Genomic DNA, 25361 nt, shown 5'->3' with positions numbered 1-25361 from the left:
ATTTACAGGGAAAGCAACTGGGCCTCAGAGGGTGACTTGCTCCGGTTTGCAGAGCTAGGAGGTGGCAGGCTGTGCACTCAAACTCAGGCTGTCTAACTCCACATTCTGTGGGGTGAGAGGATGGGTGATGGGGTGTCTTTTCTGGAGGAGGGAGGTGCCGTGAGCCTAGCGAGATGGAGGTACAGTGGGTGTGGGCCTGGAGGGCTGGGCCCAGGCAGGGGCTTCTGATTAGGAGGCCCTGGGGCGCCGGTTCAGGTTCTCCCAGAGAGGAGTGTGATGGGATCCAGTAACCTGTGCCCTCCAGATGACTTCTGTAGGTGTGTTTAGTGACAGGCTCAACAGGTGCGGGAAGGATGGGCTTGTGCCAAGGGCCAAGCCCAGAGATGTTTCAGATTTTTCCCTTTATGCCCCTGCAACCAAGCCCTGCTGCTCCAGGACATATAAGAGACCAAGGCTGAGGGCTCCAGCACTCACAGGCCTGGGCCCTCTCACTTCTCTGATAGCTCCCAGCTCGCTCTCTGCAGCCATGATTGCCAGACAGCAGTGTGTCCGAGGCGGGCCCCGGGGCTTCAGTTGTGGCTCGGCCATTGTAGGCAGTGGCAAGAGAGGTGCCTTCAGCTCAGTCTCCATGTCTGGAGGTGCCGGCCGATGCTCTTCTGGGGGATTTGGCAGCAGAAGCCTCTACAACCTCGGGGGGAAGAAAAGCATCTCCATGAGTGTGGCTGGGTCACGACAAGGCGCCTGCTTTGGGGGTGCTGGAGGCTTTGGCGCTGGTGGCTTTGGTGCCGGCGGCTTTGGAGCTGGTTTCAGCACTGGTGGCTTTGGTGGTGGATTTGGGGGCTCCTTCAGTGGTAAGGGTGGCCCTGGCTTCCTTGTCTGCCCCGCTGGGGGAATTCAGGAGGTCACCATCAACCAGAGCTTGCTCACCCCCCTCCACGTGGAGATTGACCCTGAGATCCAGAAAGTCCGGACAGAAGAGCGAGAACAGATCAAGCTCCTCAACAACAAGTTTGCCTCCTTCATCGACAAGGTGAGCTGTGTCCTCGGCCGGAGAGGGGCAATTAGAAGAGAGGGGTCCTGAGTCCTGGGGTCTCAGACCTGAGCCTGCCACAGGTGCTGGGGAGACCACTGAACGTCCCTGGGCCCCAATTCTCCAGCTGTTGAAGGAGCATCATGACTTTGAGCCTTCCTTTTTGTCCCGTGGCTGGTGGGAAGGTGGGATGCTCAAGGCAGTTAAGTGTTTGGAATTCCCTAGACAGACTGTGGGATACTGGACAAATCATTTGGCTTTTCTGACTTTAGTCATCCCAGCTATAAAGAGGGTTCGTTATTTCTCTGCTTTTTCTCAGATTTTGGTTTTGAATATAATGCAGTTAACTCCATTAATCACTTAACAGTGGCCACTTCTGTTCTTAGAACAGAAGAAAACTAAGCTGATTTTGCAAATGAGAAAGGGACTGGCTCCAGTGGCAGATTCTAGGTCTCGCCGGGGCCTTGGAAATTTACCTTTTTCATTCCTGTGACTGGACAACACTGCTCATGTCTGGGTCTGTTCAAAGAAAGGAGACAGGTCTCTTTTCTTTTTGTAGTCCAACTTCCTTTTTCATGCAACGTCTAGAAGTTCAAGTTCTTTAAGCTCAGTTATGGTCATGCATGATGGATGGTAGTGAGCAGTGCAGCCCCAGAGAGCCAAGTCGTCCAAAGATTGATGACTGGGTGGATGAGTGCCGCCCTTTGGTCCAGGTTGCCCTGGTTCACCAGGTATCAAAGTCTTAGGCAGCTTCAACATATGGGGCAAGAATGAACACTCTTGGAGTAGAATAAGGTGCATATTTGTTCTTCTTGCTGGTTTGAATAAACCCATAGTAACTTAAAGAGGTTTTACTGTGACTATAGGACATGCAGATATGACAGCAAGAACTCAGGGCTCTTTGATGCATCCTTGTCTCATCTCATCTCATTTTACCTTTTGGGTTCAAAATGTGATCGGTCTCCCTTACCTGCTTTCCTTTCAATTCTGAGGCTTATAACATGGAAATGTCATGCTAAGCTGCTGTCCTGGTTTGTCTGGCTAGATTTTTTCGTAGAGGGAGGGAAAGTTCAGGGAAGTCCTTTGCAGAATGGAGTTTAGGTGAGACAATGTGTACAGGGCCCTGGTTTTCAATATCTATACTCAGTTGTTCACAGGTTCACAGGGGCACACCAGGTCCATTGATAAGTAAGCTTATTTAAAAAGTCTGTAGTGACTTTACCTTTCATTTGCCTTGGGTCTGGATCACTTTGAATGCAAGAGCCTCCAGATTGTGATGTCTCCTAATTTTATTTTGTTATTTCATAGAAGTTTAATGTTCTTCTTTGGGACTTTGGGTGACTGCGGCTAGGAAGTTGTTCTTGCTGCACTGTTAGGCCCTGCTTCTCTGGCTGTGCTCTGTTCTCCACAACCTATGTGACCCCCTTGGTGCTATGGGCTCGAGGATGGGGCCATCATGTCGACCCAAGTGAACGGTGCCCTGGAGATGCAACATAGTGGCCCTACTTGGGTGGTTCTTGGGCCGTGTGGTTCCCTGGGATTGACTGGGTTGGTGTTGCCTTGGCTGGCCCTCCTACCACACTTCAGGCCCTCATCACTTGGCTGGTGCCTTTATCAACACAGGTGCGGTTCTTAGAGCAACAGAATAAGGTGCTGGAGACCAAATGGAACCTGCTCCAGCAGCAGACGACCACCACCTCCAGCAAAAACCTTGAGCCCCTCTTTGAGACCTACCTCAGTGTCCTGAGGAAGCAGCTAGATACCTTGGGTAATGACAAAGGGCACCTGCAGTCTGAGCTGAAGACCATGCAGGACAGCGTGGAGGACTTCAAGACCAAGTACGTGGGGAGGAAGGTGGGGATGCCATCTGACATATGTGCCCAGCCATGCCCAGGCTCCTGGGGCTCTCTCCAGTGGCTTAGAATCTCAGACTCTGAAGGGGACAAGGAAGGCCCTCTAGTATGTTTTCTTATATCCACATAGTCACGTTTTCACAGGGTGAGTTCTGGGTCTGGTAACCACAAGTAACCACAAGTTCTTCCAAATGGAAATTTAATGATAGATTCAGGGATTTGGGTCTGCCATATACGAACAAGATCAGAACCCAAACAGATGAAAAGCAGTATAGTATGGTCAGAAGAATACAGGCTGTAGAGACAGATGGAGCTGGTTTGCACACTGAGTCCTCACTAGCTGTGTGACCTTGAGTAAGTTGCTGAACCTCTCTGAGCTTCAGTTTTATTCATCTTTGAAATGGGGACAATATTCCTACCTTATGGGTTGTGAGAATTAAATTGAATTAAATGAAATAGAGAAAGCATTTGGCATATTTCAGGACACAGAGTGAACACTGAATACATAGCATCTCTCATTAAACTCACTATGGGATAGGACTGACAAAATAAATACCAACCCTCTCTCTCAATTCACTCACCCACCAAACAAAGGGAAATGGAGTGTGCTGATGACATTGCTGAGAATTTAATCTGCCAAAATGGCCAAAAGGGCAGCCCTTTCATGGACATTAAATCAACTACATAATTGCTGGGTTTTCTATTGAAAACAGTCTCTTTAAAGTTTGGTTTTCATGTCTCTGAATAAACCCTGGCCTAAACTGGTACTTCCTATATTCAATGAATGTAGGTTAAATGAATATCTGTATGAATACGGGAAATGTAACTAATTATGTGGATATTTCCAAATTTGTTTGGAAATGCTTGAAAACAAGCAGCAGAGATCTGAGAAACACTAGCTCACTGTGGGCTTTTGTCTTTTTCTCCCTGTGCCCACCCCCAGGTATGAAGAGGAGATCAATAAACGCACAGCAGCTGAGAATGACTTTGTGGTCCTCAAGAAGGTAAGAGACGAAGGATGGTAGGGAGTGCCTTCAGGGTGCCCCTTCCCTTGGGGAGTGGTCTTTGGCTGAAGTCATGGGTTTGGTCCATCTCTGCCTCATCTCTGCTTCACTTGGAACTATCTAGATCTATACAGTCAAAGAAAGTGGGCAACCAAACCAGGTTCTAAGTAATTAAGATTGGGAGGAAAGCCTATTTGCTTTTTTTTTTTTTTTTTTTTTTTTGAGATGGAGTTTCACTCTTGTTGCCCAGGCTGCAGTGCAATGGCTCAATCTTGGGCCACCGCAAGCTCCACCTCCCAGGTTCAAGCGATTCTCCTGCCTCAGCCTCCCGAGTAGCTGGGATTACAGGCATGCACCACCACGCCTGGCTAATTTTGTATTTTTAATAGAGACAGGGTTTTTCCATGTTGGTCAGGTTGGTCTCGAACTCCTGACCTCAGGTGATCCACCTGCCTCAGCCTCCCAAAGTGCTGGGGTTACAGGTGTGAGCCACTGCACCCAGCCGGATTTTTATTTTTATAAATTCGTGGGGTACAAGTGTAATTTTGTTACATGGATAGTTTGTGTTGTGGTGAAGTCAGGGCTTTTAGTGTATCCGTTGCTGGGATAACATACATTGTATCCAATAAGTAATTTCTCATTATCCACCCCCTCCCACCCCTCCCTTTTTCAAGTCTCCATTGTCTATCATTCCACGCTCTATGTCCATGTGTACACATGATTTAGCTCCCACTTACAAGTGAGGACATGTGGTATTTGTCTTTCTGTGCCTGAGTTATTTCACTTAAGATAATGGCCTCCAGTTCCATCCACATTGCTGCAAAAACACATAATTTCATTCTCTTTTTATGGTTGAGTAGTATTCTATTGTGTATATGTACCATATTTTCTTTATCCAATCATCTGTTGATGGACACTTAGGTTGATTCCATATCTTTGCTATTGTGAATTGTGCTGCCATAAACATGAGTGCAGGTATCCTTTTGTTACAATGATTTCTTTTCCTTTGAGTGGAATTCCAGCAGTGGGATTGCTGGATCCAATAGTAGTTCTATTTTTAATTCTTTGAGAGATCTCCATACTATTAGAAAAGCCTATTTGGATAATCAACTTCCATGTCTTCAGGTGACTCTAGGGGAAGAATATATAAAATAATTGGTCCCCCACCAGCTCACGTGCTGCTGAGTAGTCTTTCCTAAATGCTGCTGAGAACACCTGTAGGTGTCACTTAGTGCCCCGTCCCCCTACTGGCATTCCTGCTCCTCATCTCTTATCCTCCTTCCTCCTCTGCAGGACGTGGATGCTGCCTACATGAACAAGGTGGAGTTGGAGGCCAAGGTGGACAGTCTTAATGACGAGATCAACTTCCTGAAGGTCCTCTATGATGCGGTGAGGGCTCCAACCTCCCCTCCATTCAGGGAAAGGGAATCCCCCATCTGTGATGCTGCTGGTTGGGATTCACAGTTCTTTGAAAGGACTCCAGCTCCCTTATTTTAGGGCAGTGGGTTCTCATCAAGGTCATGCATAGAAAGGTTTGAAGTGGGAAATTCAACTGGGAGATTCTTAGGACCAGATGTGGTCTTGGTCTTAGAAGGGGTGATTAGATCTAAAGAGTGCTTAGAATAGAATTCATTGCTGTCTAGCATCTTTTCTGGTAAAATGGATCCATTCCCTACCCTTCCATCCAACACACTGGCACTCACTGCATTAGAGTGGCTTATGGTTCCTGGGGACCAGTAAAGACTAGAAGCATTGCTCTTCCATCCTGAACTGTCATAACCACTTGATTTCTACTTATAACTTTACCTGTCTCTCCCCTTCCTACACATTGTGAATGCCAGCTCTGCTCCTATCTGAGCCTGTATCAGGTCAGTGAAGGCTTTCCTGGGGGGGGCTGATGTGAGACATTTGCCCTGCAGGAGCTGTCCCAGATGCAGACCCATGTCAGCGACACGTCTGTGGTCCTCTCCATGGACAACAACCGCAACCTGGACCTGGACAGCATTATTGCTGAGGTCCGTGCCCAGTACGAGGAGATTGCCCAGAGGAGCAAGGCTGAGGCTGAAGCCCTGTACCAGACCAAGGTGGGTGGTATGGATCTCTCAGGAGATGGAGCTGGCTCTGGGGCTCTGCTTTTGATGTCTGTGAACAGGTGATCATCAGCTCAAGCCCAACAGAAGTCAGATATGAACAGACTCTCCCAGGCATCGTTGGTCCTGGTCTGATTTGAAACTACTTGACATTTGGTGTTATTCTTGCCACCTGATATGAACAGACTCTCCCAGGCATTGTTGGTCCTGGTCTGATTTGAAATTACTTGACTTTTGGTGTTATTCTTGCCACCTGTGGCAATTCTCATTGAGTTCACTTGAGAATGGACCCTACCCAGATGCCCCTGACCCCTGGTTCTCTGTGTCTTCTTGAGTATTAGGTCCAGCAGCTCCAGATCTCGGTTGACCAACATGGTGACAACCTGAAGAACACCAAGAGTGAAATTGCAGAGCTCAACAGGATGATCCAGAGGCTGCGGGCAGAGATCGAGAACATCAAGAAGCAGGTGGGTGTCACTCCCTTCCAGATGGAGCACAAGGCCAGGGGCCTCAGGCAGACATCTCCAGAGTGGACAAGCAGATAAAGCTTCGGGCCAGAAGACCCTGAGCTTGTTGCTGGGAATTCATAGCTCTTTGTGCAAGGCATACCAAGATTTTTTCAGCAATATTCTAGTTGGCATACCATGACGCTCCTGTGCATAGGTTTCTTGGCTCTTCTTCATGGGTTTTTGCTCATCTTTATTTAATCAGTCTGGTGGAGGCATTGGTAGGCTATGGCTGGAGTGAATGAGATGTGTAAGCATCAGGGAAAGTGGGCAGAACAGATAGAATCTTGATATCCTAATCCAAGGAAAGCTGGACCAGGGGAGGGGACAGGTGTAGAGGCCTTGAAGGCAGGGCACTGCTGACCACCTATCTAATGTCTTTGTCAATAGTGCCAGACTCTTCAGGCATCCGTGGCTGATGCAGAGCAGCGTGGTGAGAATGCCCTTAAAGATGCCCACAGCAAGCGCGTAGAGCTGGAGGCTGCCCTGCAGCAGGCCAAGGAGGAGCTGGCACGAATGCTGCGTGAGTACCAGGAGCTCATGAGTGTGAAGCTGGCCTTGGACATCGAGATCGCCACCTATCGCAAACTGCTGGAGGGCGAGGAGTACAGGTGAGGGGTTAGGCAGGGTATGAACATGAGGGCTAGAGAGGTCCAGGGCCATGAGCTTGTGCCTCTGCCGGGCCGCAAGCGTCAGTGCTGTGCCGGTGCATTACGAACCAGGACAGCTCAGCTAATAGGTTCACACTGGGCCCTCAAACTCAGAGGCTACTCAAGGATAAGAGAGGTGAGTGAGATGTGCTTATTGAACGAAATTCTGTGCTCCCTGAGGCTCACCACATTTTCTTTCCCCCACAGAATGTCTGGAGAATGCCAGAGTGCCGTGAGCATCTGTAAGTACCTTCTGCGCCTGCTGTAGTTGTTTATTCACCCGGGTCTTGGCTGAGACCCCTGGGGTGCTGGCACCATTGGAATAACTGTGTCTTTTGCATCTTTTCTGCAGCTGTGGTCAGTGGTAGCACCAGCACTGGAGGCATCAGCGGAGGATTAGGAAGTGGCTCCGGGTTTGGCCTCAGTAGTGGCTTTGGCTCCAGCTCTGGAAGTGGCTTTGGGTTTGGTGGCAGTGTCTCTGGCAGTTCCAGCAGCAAGATCATCTCTACCACCACTCTGAACAAGAGACGATAGAGGAGACGAGGTCCCTGCAGCTCACTGTGTTCAGCTGGGCCCAGCACTGGTGTCTCTGTGCTTCCTTCACTTCACCTCCGTCCTCCTCTCTGGGGCTCGTCTTACTAGTGTCCCCTCCACTATCCCATGGGCTCTTTCTGCCCCAGGATGATCTTCTGTGCTGGGACAGGGACTCTGCCTCTTGGAGTTTGGTAGCTACTTCTTGATTTGGGCCTGGTGACCCACCTGGAATGGGAGGGATGTCAGCTGGCCGCTTACCTCCCATGGACAGAGAAGAAAATGACCAGGAGTGTCATCTCCAGAATTAATGGGGTCACATATGTCCCTTCCCAGCCCAACGCCATCTCCCACTAGATCCTGTATTATCCATCTACATCAGAGCCAAACTACTTCTCCATCACCCGGCAGCACCTGGTCCTGCAAGCTTAGGACGAGAACCACTTAGTGTCCCATTCTACTCCTCTCATTCCCTTTTATCCATCTGCAGGTGAATCTTCAATAAAATGCTTTTGTCATTCATTCTGAGCAATGGTCTTTGTTCCCTGGGGAGAGGTCTCTAGAATCCTGTATAACTAGATAATTTTGGTGAAGGTGGATACTTGAAGGTGTGAAGGATCTGTTTATACAGATCTGGGTCATCGACTAGTTTCTCAGGTCTCTACTTCTAAGTTGCTCAAATTACTGGGGGAGAAGTACAGTGTACAGAGGCTGAAGGTTGCCTACAGGGCAGTTGTGCAGATTCAAGGGGCATCCAACAATTATACACACATTGTCCATTGTAGGGCACCCTGGGGTAGCACTGTTTCAATGCTGATCCTGGAATAAACCTGGAGGGAAGGGGTTTAAGTCTGCAGGTGGGGGGCATTTGATAGATGTGAGAGAAGCAGGTCAGGGGTCTCTGCTGAATATAGAGCAAGAAGTTATGGAGCTTATGAGAGTGCTTATACTCTGTGTCTAGCAAGGCCTCCCTATTTTCATGAAATTCCATGCATGGGGCTAAATCTCACTGGCCCAACAAGGCTTTCAGGAACCTGTTCCAAGAATCAACAAGGTCACAGTTGTTGGAGGGAGGCATGCATGCGCGTCATTCTCCTAGAGTTTTCATGAGCTGCTCGCTTCCCCAGCTCCTCAGGGGTGCCTGGGGTTGTGTCTGTGGTGCTGTCCCTGAGTGGCGAAGAATGTTGGAGGTGGAGCAGGTCTTCTGGAGCAGCAGTGGAGGGAGCTGTCTGATTACAAAAGTGGGGAGAGGACAGTCAGAGGTGGGGGTCTGGGTAGAGCCTTTGAGGACACCCTTTTCTATACTGGACCAATTCCATGTACCTGGAGCAGCACAGTCTCCCCTTTTCCAAAGATTTCCCAGCTCCTGCTCTGCAGTCTGACCCGAATCAGTTTGCTGCAGATGCAGAATGCACTCTCTGCCTTGGCCACCCAACTGTGCCTCCCACCCTTGACTGCCACAGAGTTCATTCAGACTCCAGTTCCTCCAGCCCTGTGTCCATGGGGCCTCATGGTGTTCAGGCAGAAAGGCACATGGTTTGCCCAAGACCAGTCCCTGCCCATGGGACTCTCGTGCAGATCCAAGGTAGGCTCAGGGTTGTTCTGCCTTTGGGAAAGCGGGGACAGAGTAGCAAAGGGTTAATCTCAGGGGCTTGTGCTCTCTGGGCAGGGGACTTTGCCAGGAGCAACCTGGGCTCTGTCCTTCACCAGCCTGGCCCGAATGTCACCATTGTCTTAGGGCTTATTGAGCCCCATGTGTCAGAACAGGAAGTCTCTGCAGCTGCATTTGGTGGCTTGGACTTCTTCCAAGGGCTGCACTACTCCCCCGGCAAAATGCAGATGGGCTCTTTTTTTTTTTGAGTTTCTGGGAGTGGGGAGGAGGACTTAAGGGTTGGAAGTAGGAGTGGAGCTTCTCAGGTTCACCCACCAGCAGGTTGCATGTTGTGTTGGGCCTCACAGAGAGGCAAGGGGCAGGTTAAAGCATTTTCCATGCCCCCTGAGTGTGGGAGCAGCCAGCCTGAGCAGGCCTTTGTGCCTCTCAGCATCTCTTTGGTTGAACTCAGTGATTTACACTGCAAGGTCAGGCCGTAGATTATACGTGTGTATGTGCATCTTAGAATAAATGTGTTTGTATTCACAGGCACATGGCTATGTGAGTGTGTCAGTGTTTCTTATTTATATAAAAAGTCTCTTAGGCTGGGCGCGGTGGCTCACACCTGTAATCCCAGCATTTGGGGAGGCCAGGGTGGGTGGATCATGAGGTCAACAGATTGAGACCATCCTGGCCAACATGGTGAAACCCTGTCTCTACTAAAAATACAAAAATTAGCCGGGTGTGGTGGCAGGCGCCTATAATCCCAGCTACTCAGGAGGCTGAGGCAGGAGAATCGCTTGATCCCAGGAGGCAGAGGTTGCAGTGAGCCGAGATCGCGCCACTGCACTCCAGCCTGGGGACAGAGCAAGACTCTGTCTCAAAAAAAAGCCTGCTATTTTACATAAAAGAGGAAAAGCCCTCATGTTGGTCTCTGTTTCTAGAACAGTCCAGGAGAGTGGATCCTGGCCTTGATTCATATGTTTGAAGCTGGCTGGCTAGTCAGATGGGATTATTTGGGGTAAATATACTGCTGAGATAATAGACACCACCCTTCTCTCTGATCCTTCTAATTGGATTCTGGCCAGCTCCTAGTGCTTAGGAAACAGGGAGACATGGCTTGCATTATCTGCTCCGTTTTCTTTTAAATGCTCTCCCTTTTCTTTTAAGTGCTTCACCTCTAAGCATACGGAAATCACTTTTCACATCTGAAGAGCCCAACTGCAGGTTGGCAAATCTCTAACTTGGTTTATTTGGCTCATCTGCCCTGACTCCATTCCCCAAGCTCTTGGCTCCCAGCCCTGGCTGCAGCCCCACCATCACTTTGGCTCAGGCACCTGTCGGCTCCTGAACAACTGCTATGTTTGCATAGATCCCTCCCACCTCACCAAGACCCTCCGCTCTGGGTTCAGCCCTCTCAGTTCCAGAAAATTCTCACCAATACTTCCGAAGTCTCCCTACCTCGTTGCTAGTAAACCCAGAAGGTTATAGCAAAGAGGGGCTTATTTAACATCCCACTGTGGGGTTTTGGTTTAACTTACTGACGGGGGCCAGGCTTTGTGTTCTAAGACCAGAGGACCTCAGAATAAGGCATGGCTGCTCCCATGTCTTGGGTGGATGTTCAGGGTTTAGTGAGACAGCTACGTGGGGAAATAGTTGAGGGGGCTGTGCCCCCTTTGTGGGCCCTTGGGACATGGTAACAGTGGGCCAATGAGGGACAAAGAGAGGGAGCAGGCTGAAGGGAAGAAAGCCATTTTAGCACCTGTTCCATTTTTTTTTTCCGTGTTGACGGTAGGGTCTGAACAGTCATCTCGTTATTCCACTAAGAGGGCTGGGAGTGTAGAGTTGTGGCCATGAAGGGTCTTGGTGGTGGGAGCCCAGGACTCAGGCTCATTGCTGCCCATGGTTTTCTGGTTTGGCTTTGGGTCAAGGTAGGATTGTTCTGCATCTGCAGTTTTTTTACTTTGAGTGTTGTGGATTTGATCCTTAAAAATTCGAGAAAGTGGATGAGAAGCTAGATAAGCTCGGAAGACATTTTCTGGAGAAATTGTTTTGATTGTCATTTGCCATCCACCCATTCACCCATCTACTCATCTATCCGTTCATCCATCCATCCATCCATCCATCCATCCATCCATCCATCCATCCATCATCCATCTATTCATCCATCCATCCACCCACCCATTCACTCATTTACTCAACAAACCACTAGTCTATAAATTATTTATGGGCGGGAACCATGACTTTATTCATCTTGACATTCCAGGGCCACTGTGCTTGCCATATAGTAGCTGTTAAACAAATGTTAATTGAACAATGTTTACCCAGTGCCTAGTTTGTGCTGGGCAATGGGGACCCATTATACAAAGAAGAATTAGACTCTGTTTTCAAGGAGCTTTTAATACAGATGATAATGTATAGATAAAAACATGCACATAAAGAACTTGGTAACCAGACGGACAGATGAATGCCTTTGGAAGATACAAATGAAGGACATGACAGTCCAGAGGGTAGTAAAATTACTTCTAGTCTAGAGCCTTGACCTCCCAGGATCAAGCGATCCTCCAACCTCAGCCTCCCAAGCACCTGGGTCTACAGGCGCATGACACCACACACGGCTAATCTTTGTATTTTTGTTGTAGAGATGGTGTTTTGCCGTGTTTCCAAGGCTGGTCTGAAACTCCTGGGCTCAAGCAATCTGCTCACCTCAGCCTTGCAAAGTGCTGGGGTTACAGGCGTGAGCCACCACATTTGGCCTTGTGATATGTTTCTTAAAACACTGGCAGATATTTCATTCATCTAGCTATGTTCCTGTGAGATCTAGAGGGTCAGAGATGACTGATCATCTTTTATGGTTAATGATGCTGAAATGCAGAGAATTTAAACAGCCTTGGTCATGCTTAGTCATGGGGAGGATCTGGTCTAGCCCTGGGTTTGGTTCATTGCCTCTGTAGGAGCAAAGCGGAGAGGAGCCTGTGTGGCCACCCTCTGGGCCTGGGCTAACTTCATAGTCCATGGGCAGAACTTGCAGAAAATTAGGGATATAAGTCAGAGATGCTGGAGAGAGGATCCTAGCAATGAACGGGGAAGATTGTGTGACCTCAAATGACCAGTCAACTTCAACTTGATTCTGTAATTGATTGATTCTTGATTGATTGGTTCTTGATTCTGTGATTCTACATTTTTTTTTCCCCTGAGGAGGTGACACTCGTTTTGCATGTAAATTTTTCTAAATCTGAACACCAAATTTGAGAAGTCTGGACTCCTCACATTGAAATAATCTCAATTAGCTTGTGCTACCTCATGCAATGGGAGTTGAACTAGCTTTCAACAAGTTTTATCTGGTTGTAATCCAGTATAAGGGCTTAACCATTAGTTCATTAATGATTAGTAGATGGACTCATTCATTTTTTCAACAAATCAAATTTTATGGCACTTACTATTGGCAAAGCACTGTGCTTTGGTCCAAGGGACCCAGTATATTAACAAGAGTGGAAACTCCTGGAGAGCTTATGGTTTTATCCTGGGTAGGAGCTAGGATGTTGCACAGCCTGGCAGGGAACACATGGGAGAGATAAGGATAAAATGGAAGAACCAGGCCGCTGAAGAAAATTGTACTTCCTTTGCACTTGGGCCACTCCCAGCCCTACCCATGGGTGTTGAAGAAGTCTCTATCCTTTCCCCCAATTCTAAGGAGGCTCCTGCCAGGGCCATACAGACCACACCCTTAGAAGGGCCCAATGTGCAGCAGACAGAACAAAAAAGGCCTGTCCTGGAGAGATAAGCAGCTAACTTGGCCAGCTCCAGAGTGTGCAGGATGGCTTTCCTTTTGGACAAACCAAGCCCAGTCAAAAGCCTCTGAACAACCCCAGACAGGCAGAGTTTCAGGCTTTTGGAGTCAGACATGTTCCATAGTGCTGCCGGCTCTGCCAGATCTGGCTTTCTGGGGTTTGGGGGGGCATGGGCGACTCTCAGGAGCACATCTCTCAACCAGAAAATGGTCCCATAGGGGCCCTGTGTGTCTTGTCCATGACTGGGTTTCCAGGGTTTTGCAAAGGGCCTGGCAGACATTTGGCAGTCTGTAAATATTTGCTGAATTTGTTGTTGACTTGACATTTGAGATTCTTGTTCCCTAGGCCTTAAGCTAAAACCAGAGAAAGGCCAAAATGTGGGGAGCAAGAAAGGAAGCCATAGATAAACCCCAAGATGTGTAATAGTGTATAATTTCTTTGGGAAGTTTTAAAGAGAAACAAACATTAGTCATGTTGGATTTTGCCAGTGTCTGGTCAACATGCATAGGTGTTAACTTGACTTTTTCTCTGAAGATAGTCATACACCAAAAGGTCACTACCTCCTGAACTAAAGCTTGGGGTACAGGAGAACCCAGGAGGCAGATTTGTGTTAGTTCTGGGCTTTTTTCCAGGAAGGGAGAAGGAGAGGTCAGCGCTTCATCCCAAAGACCAGCACGGAGCTGGGCACATACTGTGCACTCAGTCATCGTGGAGAGACCTGCATCACTCCTTCCATTAAGACACTTTCCCAGAGCTGTGAGTGGGCTCCACTGTCTCCACTACTCAGAGAAGCAGAACCTCCCCACGCCTCCTCCACTCTATCCTCTCCAGAGCTGGGCACAGCTCTGCAGGGCCCAGGGGTAGCTAACAGGCAGAGGGATGGCTGCTGAGCACCTGATGCAGGTGAGTGTGCCTCCTAGGTCCCGTCAGACAAAGCTAGGAGGATGCCATGCCCAAACGTGGGGCAACACTGGGCACCACCCCCTCACCAGGTAAGCCTGCCACCTTAGCACTTTTACCATTTCAGCTTATTTTCAAGGTGTGTTTGGTAGCCTGGAACAAACTTATTGCCTTGGAGGCAAACCCAGCCCATGAATATTTGGCGTTAATTATCTCTCCTTCGTTTGAGCCCAACAACCTCCTCAAAGGTATATAAAGGGATTTATTTTGCACAGGTCTTCATTTCCCATCCCTCTTCCTCTGACTCTCAGTGTCCCTGCTTAACTTATACTCTTCTCTTCGCCAAGCTCCTCACCATGAGCAGACAAGCCAGCAAGACATCTGGTGGCGGGAGCCAGGGTTTCTCCGGCCGCTCTGCTGTGGTCTCCGGCAGCAGCAGGATGAGCTGTGTGGCCCGCTCTGGGGGAGCTGGCGGAGGGGCCTATGGCTTCCGGAGCGGAGCAGGCAGCTTTGGCAGTCGCAGCCTCTACAACCTGGGCGGCAACAAGAGCATCTCCATCAGTGTGGCAGCTGGCGGCTCCCGGGCTGGAGGCTTTGGGGGAGGGCGGAGCAGCTGTGGCTTTGCAGGTGGCTATGGAGGTGGCTTTGGGGGCGGCTATGGAGGTGGCTTTGGTGGTGGCAGAGGAATGGGAGGTGGCTTTGGTGGAGCTGGTGGCTCTGGAGGGGCTGGTGGCTTTGGAGGGGCTGGTGGCTTTGGTGGTCCTGGTGGCTTTGGTGGGCCTGGCAGCTTTGGCAGTCCTGGTGGCTTTGGCCCTGGGGGCTTTCCTGGGGGAATTCAGGAAGTGACTATCAACCAGAGTCTCCTGCAGCCCCTCAATGTGGAGATCGACCCCCAGATTGGGCAAGTAAAGGCCCAGGAGCGGGAACAGATCAAGACCCTCAACAACAAGTTTGCCTCCTTCATCGACAAGGTGATGAAGCTTTGACTGGCCGTCCCTTCCTGGGCTGGGGACTTTGAATTTGACCTTTGGAACACAGTGTTTAAATGTGTCTTGGATGGGCCAGACTGGAGGGTGAGGAGTTAGGTGGAACTCTAGGGTCTGGGCAGATATTCAGGGTTGAGGAGTTTGTCCACATGGTCAAGTGAGGGGAGGTGTGGAAAGAAAACAGTCCCCTATTTGGACCTGAGCACCACATGTCCTGTTTGTGGGAACCTCTACTGAAGTTTCCAGTCATTGCCTCATTGAGGCCTAGGCTGGCAGGGCAGGCAGCCCAAGGCAAGGGCCACAGCCACCATCAGGGAAGGTTCCACCAAGAATGGGAGGCTTTTCAAATACAAGTTGTCCTCTGAGGCTTTCCAGGAAGCCATTTCCCCCTCATATTGCTGTGCCAGGCAGAGGAGGCTGATTACCTGGAGCAGGGATTAAAAGCATAAGAACCTTAGGTAGTCCCAAGGGAGTGCAGAGAAATGAGTGACTTTGCACTCCTACTCAGCCTAGTCAGGAAGACAAGAGTGCTCAGTGAGCTTCTCCAGACCAGGACAGCTCTCATGGGGCTGCCTCCCCTCCAGGCTCAAGAGAGGTGTTGTCATGCTAACTATGGCATGCCAGCCAGTGTCGCTTTCCAGCTTCCCAGCATCACTTCACTGTTTTTGAAGAGCTAGCATGTCAGTAGAGTCGTGGGTGGAAATGGAGCTGCTGAGGTTTATGTGCATTTTTGTAGAGTGTACTATAGTTTTGGAAGTTAAGATAGGTTCATGAAGTTCCCAGGAACAACAAGCAATAATTCTATTGCTTTCAGGTAGGAGCTACTTCCCCTTCCTTTGTAACTTTCCAAACCACGCTGCAAGTGTAGTGTCCTGACTGATCACCCATCTGACCATAATCTCTCTGACTACAGTAGGAGCCTATCTTTGCATCCTTTCTAGGCCTTTGTGCTGGGGGCCCAGGAGATAGACATCTAGTCCTACCTGAGTGAAGGCCCCTCTGCTCCTCTGCTACAAGTGTTGCCTGATGTTGCTTCCTGCAACCATTGCAGGTGCGGTTCCTGGAGCAACAGAACAAAGTCCTGGAGACCAAGTGGAACCTGCTCCAGCAGCAGGGCACAAGTTCCATCTCAGGCACAAACAACCTTGAGCCTCTTTTTGAGAATCACATCAACTACCTGCGGAGCTACCTGGACAACATCCTCGGGGAGAGAGGGCGCCTGGACTCTGAGCTGAAGAACATGGAGGACCTGGTGGAGGACTTCAAGAAGAAGTGAGTGACAGGGCAGGAGTGGGAAGATGCCATGGCCCGCCCTGTCTCAGAGTCTTGGCTCCTTCTACATGCCCCCTGACTGCTGGGCAGTGGTGTCACCTGGCCCGTTTCCCTCTCCTTACCTTCATGAAGGACAGCTTGGTTCATTCAGTTCCCCCTCACCTTCCTTCTCCAAGCATGGTGCTTTGCAAATAAAATTGTGGCAAGCGGATGAGTTTAGGCTGGGCTTGGTGGCTCATGCCTGTAATCCCAGCACTCTGGGAGGCTAAGGCGGGCAGATCTTTTGAGGTCAGGAGTTCAAGACCAGCCTGGCCAACATGGTGAAATATCATCTCTATTAAAAATACAAAAATTAGCTGGGTGTGGTGGCACACACCTGTAATCCAAGATACTCGGGTGGCTGAGGAATCAGAGTTGCTTGAACCCTGGAGATGGAAGTTGCAGTGAGCCAAGATTGCACCACTGCACTCCAGCCTGGGTGACAGAGAGAGACTATGTCTAAAAAAAAAAAAAAAAACGGATGAGTTTAGAGTTGGGGAAGAATTTCCTCATGAGCCAGATTGGGGAAGATCCTGGTTCTGGCATGTGAAAAATTCTGGGACAACTCATGGTATGGTGATCAACCAACCAGACGTTTGCCTGGGACTGAGGGGTTTCCTGGGATGCAGAATTTTAGTGCTAAAACTAGACAGTTTGCCTGGGCAAATTGACATGTTGGTCCCCTAACTAACAGGGAGATAGCAAAGAGGATGTGCTCATCTGAGAGGGGCGGGATAGGGATAGAGGGAGGGAAGAGATGAACTTTCAGAGTTCCAGGGAACAATGGTGTTTACGATGATCTCAAAACCAAACTCAGCTGTTTCTTTTTTACTCACACAGATATGAGGATGAAATCAATAAACATACAGCTGCTGAGAATGAATTTGTGACTCTGAAGAAGGTAAGGGCTGTGTGTGAGGTTTCTGAGGCTTGTAGCTGCAGGTTTCTGGCTGGGTTGGGGGAATCTCCTCAGTCCACTGCCACAGAGCTGCCAAGTTCAGGCCTTTGGAGCAATAAAGAGAAGTCAGGTGCACCTTAGTCTGGAAGATCCCTAAAAGAGTTAGTTCATCAGTCTTTAGTTTTTTAGTAGGATTAAACTTAGACCATCCTAATGAGATACAAATTGCCCGTTCAAGTGGAGACTGGTCCTAGACAAGGACCATCACTGCACCAGTCCCCTCTGCTCTTTCTTGCTGCAGTTGTGGTTTGCTGTTTGTTCATTGGGAGAATAAGGCCTTTATCCTCCTCTTTTCTCAGGATGTGGACAGTGCCTATATGAACAAGGTGGAGCTTCAGGCCAAAGTGGATGCCTTGATAGATGAGATCGACTTCTTAAGGACCCTCTACGATGCTGTGAGGATGTTACCTACTAAGAAGGGACAGAGGGAGAGTGAGATGTTTCCAGATTTGAGGCTGGTGCATTTTGGTATATAGGCCCCAGAAGACATCTGAGATGAGCCTGGAGATGAGGACCCTTGGAAGGGATTCCACAGGATAAGCTGCAGACATGGGGTTCTCTGAGTGGCTGCGGACAGGGTGTGGCTGATACACATGTGGAGCAAGTTATCAGTGAATGAGACTGTTGATCAAGAGTCTTTCAGGGCCCTGTGTGCTTGTTACAGGGACCCCAAAAGTGAACAAGCTCCCTCTGTGTTGACAGGAGCTGTCTCAGATGCAGAGCCACATCAGTGACACATCTGTGGTGCTGTCCATGGACAATAATCGCTCCCTGGACCTGGACAGCATCATCGCTGAAGTTCGTGCACAGTATGAGGATATCGCTCAGAGAAGCAAGGCCGAAGCTGAGGCCCTGTACCAGACCAAGGTGGGTGCTAGTCACCTCTTACAGGATCCACTGGAGGTTTCAGAGAGGCCGTGGCCTATTGGACAGCTGGGTAGTGAGTCCCCAGTGGTCACTGGGTGAATGCCTTTTGGTTTTACCCTTTGAAGTCATCCTTCTAATGGTGGTTCAGTTGCAGAAAGTTTTGCCCCTGGGGGAGGTGGTTGCCTGCTATGTGGGACTGACTCCAACTTGCTCAGGAACTACAGGGCAGGAAAATCTACCACAACAACCCAGTTGTTCTCTTTCCTGTTGCCTTGGGGGTTTCCCTGCTGAAACACAATGCAGTATCATTTTAGCAAATGCCTTACTGAGCTTCTGAAGGTTTGGTGGGTGATGTTGGAGGTGTAGAAAGAAGTCAAGCAAAACTGCAGGAATACCCCATCTTCCCTTCTGTTCTGTAGTTGGGGGAGCTGCAGACCACGGCTGGCAGGCATGGGGATGACCTAAGAAATACCAAGAGTGAGATCATAGAGCTCAACAGAATGATCCAGAGGCTGCGGGCAGAGATCGAGAGTGTCAAGAAGCAGGTGGGAATGTCATGGATGCTGGCACCTCAGATGACTGCTGAGGGGTGGGGGCTAGGATCTCAGGACTCCTCCCCTGGAATAGACGTCTGGAGGTCATCTCAGGCTGGCTAACCCACAGGGCACTATCTCCACAAATGGAGACAAGATGGAGGCACAAGGGGAGGAGGAATGTTCCCTGACTTTAAGATGGGATAATCCATTGCATGTCAGGAAGGGCCTGGGGCCCTCTTACTGAGCTCATTCCTCCTACCTCCCTTGCCCCAGAATGCCAACCTGCAGACGGCCATTGCCGAGGCTGAGCAGCATGGGGAGATGGCCCTCAAGGATGCCAATGCCAAGCTCCAAGAGCTGCAGGCTGCTCTACAGCAGGCGAAGGATGACCTGGCACGGCTGCTACGTGACTACCAGGAGCTGATGAATGTCAAGCTGGCCCTGGACGTGGAGATTGCCACCTACCGCAAGCTGCTGGAGGGCGAGGAGTACAGGTGAACCTCCAGTCCCGTCTTCCCACACCCCCTGGCTCAAGTCATAGGCCGAGGGCCAGATAAGTGACCAAGTAACTGGGGATGGAGCCCTGCTGTATAAAGAGAGGCCTTGTGGTGAAGCATTTGCCTCTACCAGCCCACTCCCTCCCAGGCGGCCAAAGCACGTATGCAACCAGTGCCCACAGGTTCTCCTTGCTACGGCCCAAAGAGGGGTGGAGAAAGCTTACCTGATTTGCCAGGCTTCTCTGTTCAGCTCTGGTTGCTATTCATGCCCTTGGTCCATGGACTTGTTGGTGATGTGCTTTGTGACAGGGCCCACTTTCTCTTGCTTTCTCAAACAGGATGTCTGGAGAGTGTCCGAGTGCTGTCAGCATCTGTAAGTACCGAAAGTAGCTAAGAAAATGAGAGTTAATTCTGAAATATCTGCACTAATCCAGGGTGATAGCAACTAACTTAAACATATTTTTATGGAAGTTGGAGGGGTTTTCTGGGAGAGGAGAGGGAAGCGATTGGCTTTTGTAATTGTTCTGGGTTCAGAGCACTTTTAATAGGCTTCTATGGCCAATGTGAAATATCCAACAGGGGGCCTCTTGATGGGAGGATAAATTCAGAGGCTAGATCCTCTCCAAGGGGGTCATCAAGATTGTACTGTGGGAGGAACCACTGGCTAATTCATAATGGCTTAACGGCAGGGGAGTGAGTAGTGGCCTAGTGGCCTTGGAACGGCTCGTGGTGACCATCCTGTGCAAAGCTGCCTTGATCAGCTCTGGATAGTCGTGGGCCCGGTGGATCATTGATGATAACATAGCAGCTGGCCGGGGCGCCGTCGCTGATCGCTGTCCTGTCCTCTCCCCCACAGCCGTGGTCAGCAGCAGCACGACTTCCGCCTCCGCAGGTGGCTATGGAGGAGGTTACGGCGGAGGCTTGGGCGGTGGCTTAGGAGGTGGCTTCGGTGCGGGCGGTGGCTCAGGCAGTGGCTTTGGCCGGGGAGGCGGCGGTGGAATCGGCGGTGGAATCGGCGGTGGAATTGGCGGTGGATTTGGCGGCGGCAGCAGCAGCGGTTTCAGCGGTGGCAGTGGCTTTGGCTCCATCTCTGGCGCCCGCTATGGAGTCAGTGGCGGGGGCTTCAGCTCGGCCAGCAACCGGGGCGGCAGCATCAAGTTCTCCCAGTCCTCCCAGTCCTCCCAGCGCTACTCCAGATAAAGAGCACGCATCAGCATCGCAGCCACTCCAGCGCCTCCCCTCCGCTCCCCACGCCCACATATTGGCAACACCCCCAGCGCCACCCCATGCTCCTCAAGAACGCGGCTCTGCCCTAGAAGGCTTGTGGCCTCTTGCTGCTCCTTCCAGATCCCCGGCCAAGCTCAGCCACGAGAATTTCAGGCTCCCCTCTCTGGCTCCAGCCTGTGCCTGTAATTGTCCAGGTGTGGCCTAGGCCGCCACCTTCTGCTGCCCCGGGGTCCCGTCCCTGGGTGGGATGCTCACTACAGCTCTGATGTATATAGCACACAGCCCCCTCCGCCCCTCCGGTCTGTCGCCAATAAAGTGCACTGTGTTTCACTCCGGGCCCCTGAGTATTCGCTCCATGTCCTTCTCCTCAGGGCACTGAGCTCCCTGGTCACCTGCCTGGCCTCCCTGCCTCTGCCTCTCCCATGTGGGCTCTGTGATCCACAGGGCAGCTGGAGAACTCTTCCTCTGAAACAAAGGCAGTTCGTCTTCTCCGTCCATGGTGCGGATCCGGTTGTTCATTATTCTGTGAGCACTGTGAGGAGGGAGAGGTCCTGCTCCCGGATGCTGTGTACCCTGTGTACCCTCACCGTCCTTAGTGGTGAAGGCTGGGCCATGCAGACATCTATCTCCTCCCTGTCTTCTCTCATGTGGGGGAACTAAGAGGGCCTTGGGGACAGAGGGTTTCTTCCCTTGGTGTTGATCCTCACTCCAGCTGACATCGTGAAAGCTTTTCCCCCATCAAGGTGCTCCTGGAAAGTGCGGGCTGCTGGAAGCCCAGGGATGGAAATAGGCCCCAGAGCAGCCTATTTCAAAGTCTGACCCAGGAACATCATTCCATTGAGACACTCTGCAATAAAAGACTCCACGCCCATTACATCTTTTCTTTTTGGAGCACATATTAGAATTTCTCAGAAGTTCAGTAACAAGGAAAATCTGTTAGCTTCCTTGAATCCAGCATTTCCTGCAGAGGCCCCCATTACTGCACCTAAGCACTATGCATGCACTTGGGGCCTGAAAATATGTGCACCAGCCATGAGAGTTCTTGTCATCCTGGCCTCTGCCCTGCACCAAGAGGCTCTGATAATGTGTTAGTTGGCCATGGGAGTGCTGTCCAGAAGGTCACTGCTGGAAAGGACTCAGAAGCAAGGAGTCCAAGGCCTTTGCTTCCAGATGAAAAGACTGAGGCTTAGAGAGGACAGATAACTCCTCTAGGGTCTTAATAGCATGTGAAAGCCTGAGCTAGGAATGAAGCCCTGCATCCCAAGTCCGGAGCTCCTTCCACTTCCCCACACGGTCTTTGACGATGCCTTCCAGGCATATCACACTGCCTGGGCACCCGGAGAGAACACACAGGCTGTGGAATAGAAACGTGTAGTCAGGCCAGGCCAGGCCAGGGAAGCAGTATTTCCATCCTTGGGCAAGATTGAATTTATTTTAGAGATGAGGAATGGCAGTTAGATAAAGAAAACCTGCAACTGGGGGTTGAAGAGATTCAGCGTGGAAATCCAGCTACTGGATCCACTTTTTGAAGGTGGTGGGATTTAGGAGCTGTTGCTTCACGTTTGGGTAGGAAGGTACCTTTTCTGGTTGGTATCCTTCTGTGGAAAGGAGTCGGAGACACAGGTGGGGAGGCTCAGTGCCCAACCCAGTTTAGGGGACTCGCCCTATGGGACTGTGCCAGGCCAGTCATGGGGCAGCTGCTTCACCCTGGGCAAAGCCTTTATCAATGAATTCCTTCCTTCACTCATTCAACCAGTATTCATTAAGTGTTTATTTTCTGTCTGGAACTGGGCTAAATTCTGGAGATGAATTGGTGAGCAAGAAATCAGATGTTGACCCCACCCTCATTTTAGTAAGGGAGTCAACAAAAAAAGTAAGCAAACCAAATGAACAAAATAATTTTAAGCTGTGGGAAGTATATAAAGAAATGAAACTAGGGGCTGAGTTGGATGAATGCCAGGACTGGTTAATGGATTGAATGGAGGTGGGGAGTTTAAGGGAAAGGGGAGATTCAACCAGGATGCTCAGTTTCCCAGTATGAGCACTTGGGTGGTTGGTGGTGCCATTTACTGAGGTGAGTGGAGGGGTGGGAGGGCGGGATAGGTGTGGAGAGAAACTTCAGCTGTGCTTTAGAAAAGCAGGAGCTGCTCACGAGATAGCCACATGAGATGTCCAGGTGAGATGCGAGCCTGAGATTCAGAAGGGGGCCCCGTCAGGGCTAGACACGTGCATCTGGACATCATCAGCTTAAGGGTGGATTTTAAAGCCATGGAAACTAATGAGTTTTTCCAGAGAGAGGGTGGAGAAGAGGGCCCATGCTGAGAACCAAAGCGGACTGGAATATAGAGTCAGGGACAGGAGCACAATTGACCAGATGGTGGAGCCTGGGCCACGTTCTTCAGAGTGCCCCCACCTGAGCAGTCAGGGGGTTCTAAATTGGCTCCAAGGAAAGCCCAGAGCAGGCCTGGCCTTCCTGGGGACTATGCACACTGGTTTCAAGTCTCACGTTCAGACTGTGACCTCTGTCCTTTGCTGTTCCTCCCTGGACCTGTGCTCACTGGCGCCTGTTTCTCCTGTGGGGTTTACAGGAGCCCCTGCTACCTAAGTAACCACTAGTGGTGAGGTGGTGGGGTGGGGCTCCATGCAGCTTCTTAAAGGACAGCCTGGCACAGGAGGAGTGGGGTGGAGAAGCTATTTCTTGGAGGTGTCATTGTTCCAGAGGAATGGCCAGGGCAGGTAACCTTGGTGCCAGGACCTAGGACCCAAGTCGTTAACTGAATGCTTGGCTGGATATTCTCAGCCCAGCACTGACTGTTTCTTTCTTTCTTTATTTTTTGAGACGGAGTCTCCCTCTGTCACTCAGGCTGTAGTGCAGTGGCACTATCTTGGCTCACTGCAACCTCTGCCTCCCAGGCTCAAGTGATTCTTGTGCCTCAACCTCCTGAGTAGCTGAGATTACAGGTGCAAGCCACCAAGCCCAGTTAATTTTTGCATTTTTAGGAGAGACGGGCATGTTGGCCAGGGTGGTTTCTGACTCCTGACCTCAGGTGATCTGCTCACCTCCGCCTCGCAAAGTGCTGGGATTACAAGCATGAGCCATCGTGCCCTGCCAAGCCCTGACTATTTCTAATCCAGGCTGAGAACCCCTTGCAGGGAACTTCACCTGCTTCTGAGTGCTCCTTCTTTTCCTTTGCCTTAGCATTTCCATGGTTTTTTGCACAATTCTATGTTGACTTTTCAAGTGCTCTTAAGTCACTGGGCTTGAGTTTGCTTTCTTGTACTTGACTAGACTTTTCATTCTTCTAGTAGGTAGTCAGTGAGTCCTGTGTTGTCCATGCTTTTCCTGTCCTCTAAGGCATACTTTCGCCCATAAAGAGCTCACAGTGATTGTTGAATAATGCCTACTTGTGAGCCTGGATCCTAAACTGGGATTTGGGGTCTTTGACCAATGGTCAAGAATTTCTTTGCTCTCTCTTCCACATCTCTCTTTCCTGGGTGTGGAGAGGTATATCCACTTGCAATGAAACAGAGGAACCAACTTCTACCCTATGCCTCTATCTATCTATCATCTATCTATCTATCTATCTATCTATCTATCTATCTATCTATCTATCATCTATCCCCTCCAACCACCCCCACACTGTCTTCCCCAGAAGAAATGCTCAAAAGAGTGTTTTCCTGTTCTAAGAGCTTGCGGACTCACTGGTTCACTTCCCATTAGGAAGACCAAGTTGTGTTTTTAGATTTCAGGTTTTCCTTCTATATCTTTGTGAGAATACAGGCTACATGTCAGAGCAAGTATCAATGGTAACAGTGTCATACCTCCTAAAGGCTCAGTTAAGGAAATCAGGGGATTGTTTTCCACAAGAATTTGAAAGTAGTTCAGCGCTTGCCTATGGATAATCTAGACTTGACTGCTGATAATCAAGGTTTGCATATAAAGTTTTGTGTAATTTGCAGGTAAATCTCTACATGACTCTTCTCTGTTTTGCCTAGAACTGGGTGGAGTGTTTGTTAGCCAAGCCTCAGAGACCTCACTTTCTGGGATTTGGACTGCCCCTTCTCTCTGCCCTCTCAGCACTTCAGCCCAGGTGCATTCTCCCTCTATGCAAAGACAAAGACAAAGACAAAAAATGTGGGCACCTTGAGGTAATCTTGGGATGACCGAGAAAAACTCACATAAGTTCTGAAAATGCTTCTTCACACATTTTATCTGAATCTTCACTACATCCTTCACAAGCCCTTCTGGCACACACACTGTCTAATGCACATCTCTGTTGTGCCTAAGATAGAGCTAATCCCCATCAACACTTCCAGCCCAGGCTGAAGGCTGAAGGTGACTTGGCTCTCCTAGGGAACCATTGATGGAGGTGTGCTGGGACAATCTGATACTTTTGGAATCTGTGGTGATGAGACTGAATGGTGACAGCTCCGTCAATCACTGGAGAAGACGGTGGCAGGAGAAGGTGACTGTAGGTGGAACTAATGCTGTGACTCTCAGTGGGGGCAATTTTGCTCCCCAGGGAACATATAGCAATGTCTGGTGACATTTTTGGTTGTCACAAGTGGGGGAGTGCTACTGGCATCTAGAGAGTAGAGGACAGGTTGCTACTAAACATCCCACATCACACAAGCCAGCCCCCTTCAACATAGAAACAGCCAGCCTCAAATGTCCACAGTGCCACTGCAGAGAAGGCTGTGCCAAACAAGAGGTCATCTCATTCACTTCTCTCCTTGGGAGAAGATCTTTAGTTACAGTGATATGGGTTATAGCTGAACTGGATAAAGACCCTTCTGGATTTGAGGGAAGTATGTATTTGTAGAAGTTTTTTTTTTTTTTTTTAAATGAGATGGAGTCTCACTCTGCTGCCAGGCTGGAGTGCAGTGGCATGATCTCAGCTCACTGCAACCTCTGCCTCCTGGGTTCCAGTGATTCTCCTGCCTCAGCCTCCCGAGTAGCTGGGACTACAGGTGCACACCGCCACGCCTGGCTAACTTTTTTTTTTTTTTGTATTTTAGTAGTGATGGGCTTT

General features: G+C 49.8%; 2 protein-coding genes across 8 annotated transcripts; both read left to right on the top strand.

The window, feature by feature from the left end:
• Window positions 1–526: 526 nt before the first annotated feature.
• KRT4 (keratin 4) lies at window positions 527–7667 on the top strand. 2 transcript variants are annotated; one of them, XM_002823294.5, is made up of 9 exons: window positions 527–1030; window positions 2654–2868; window positions 3827–3887; window positions 5181–5276; window positions 5807–5971; window positions 6319–6444; window positions 6874–7094; window positions 7341–7375; window positions 7486–7667. In XM_002823294.5, exons 1-9 carry the CDS (start codon window positions 527–529, stop codon window positions 7665–7667), a joined length of 1605 nt encoding a protein of 534 aa, XP_002823340.4. The 2 variants fall into 2 exon arrangements, with proteins under 2 accessions (XP_002823340.4, XP_024113026.2); XM_024257258.2 differs by having other exon boundaries at window positions 6319–6450; window positions 6880–7094.
• Window positions 7668–14227: 6560 nt separating this feature from the next.
• On the top strand, window positions 14228–20658 carry KRT3 (keratin 3). Of its 6 annotated transcripts, none has more exons than XM_009247771.3 (10): window positions 14303–14519; window positions 14574–14917; window positions 15984–16204; window positions 17084–17144; window positions 17501–17596; window positions 17904–18068; window positions 18488–18613; window positions 18878–19098; window positions 19440–19474; window positions 19958–20301. In XM_009247771.3, exons 1-10 carry the CDS (start codon window positions 14303–14305, stop codon window positions 20299–20301), a joined length of 1830 nt encoding a protein of 609 aa, XP_009246046.3. The 6 variants fall into 6 exon arrangements, with proteins under 6 accessions (XP_002823337.3, XP_009246046.3, XP_024113025.2 ...); XM_024257257.2 differs by having other exon boundaries at window positions 14303–14550; window positions 14734–14917; XM_024257255.2 differs by having other exon boundaries at window positions 14303–14618; window positions 14688–14917.
• The last annotated feature ends 4703 nt before the right edge of the window (window positions 20659–25361 follow it).

This window comes from Pongo abelii, chromosome 10, assembly GCF_028885655.2.
Source record: "Pongo abelii isolate AG06213 chromosome 10, NHGRI_mPonAbe1-v2.0_pri, whole genome shotgun sequence".
NCBI lineage: Eukaryota > Metazoa > Chordata > Mammalia > Primates > Hominidae > Pongo > Pongo abelii.
Note: the sequence above shows the minus strand (reverse complement) of the source record. Positions and strands in the feature narration are given on the sequence as shown.

Excerpts from the sequence above, each read along its gene's own strand:
- KRT4 (XM_002823294.5), top strand. The coding sequence starts at position 527 with ATGATTGCCAGACAGCAGTGTGTCCGAGGCGGGCCCCGGGGCTTCAGT. Across the intron at positions 1,031-2,653 it reads TTGCCTCCTTCATCGACAAG|GTGCGGTTCTTAGAGCAACA; the intron begins GTGAGCTGTGTC and ends TTATCAACACAG. Across the intron at positions 3,888-5,180 it reads ACTTTGTGGTCCTCAAGAAG|GACGTGGATGCTGCCTACAT; the intron begins GTAAGAGACGAA and ends CCTCCTCTGCAG.
- KRT3 (XM_002823291.3), top strand. The coding sequence starts at position 14,303 with ATGAGCAGACAAGCCAGCAAGACATCTGGTGGCGGGAGCCAGGGTTTC. Across the intron at positions 18,069-18,487 it reads AGGCCCTGTACCAGACCAAG|TTGGGGGAGCTGCAGACCAC; the intron begins GTGGGTGCTAGT and ends TCTGTTCTGTAG. Across the intron at positions 19,099-19,439 it reads CTGGAGGGCGAGGAGTACAG|GATGTCTGGAGAGTGTCCGA; the intron begins GTGAACCTCCAG and ends TTTCTCAAACAG.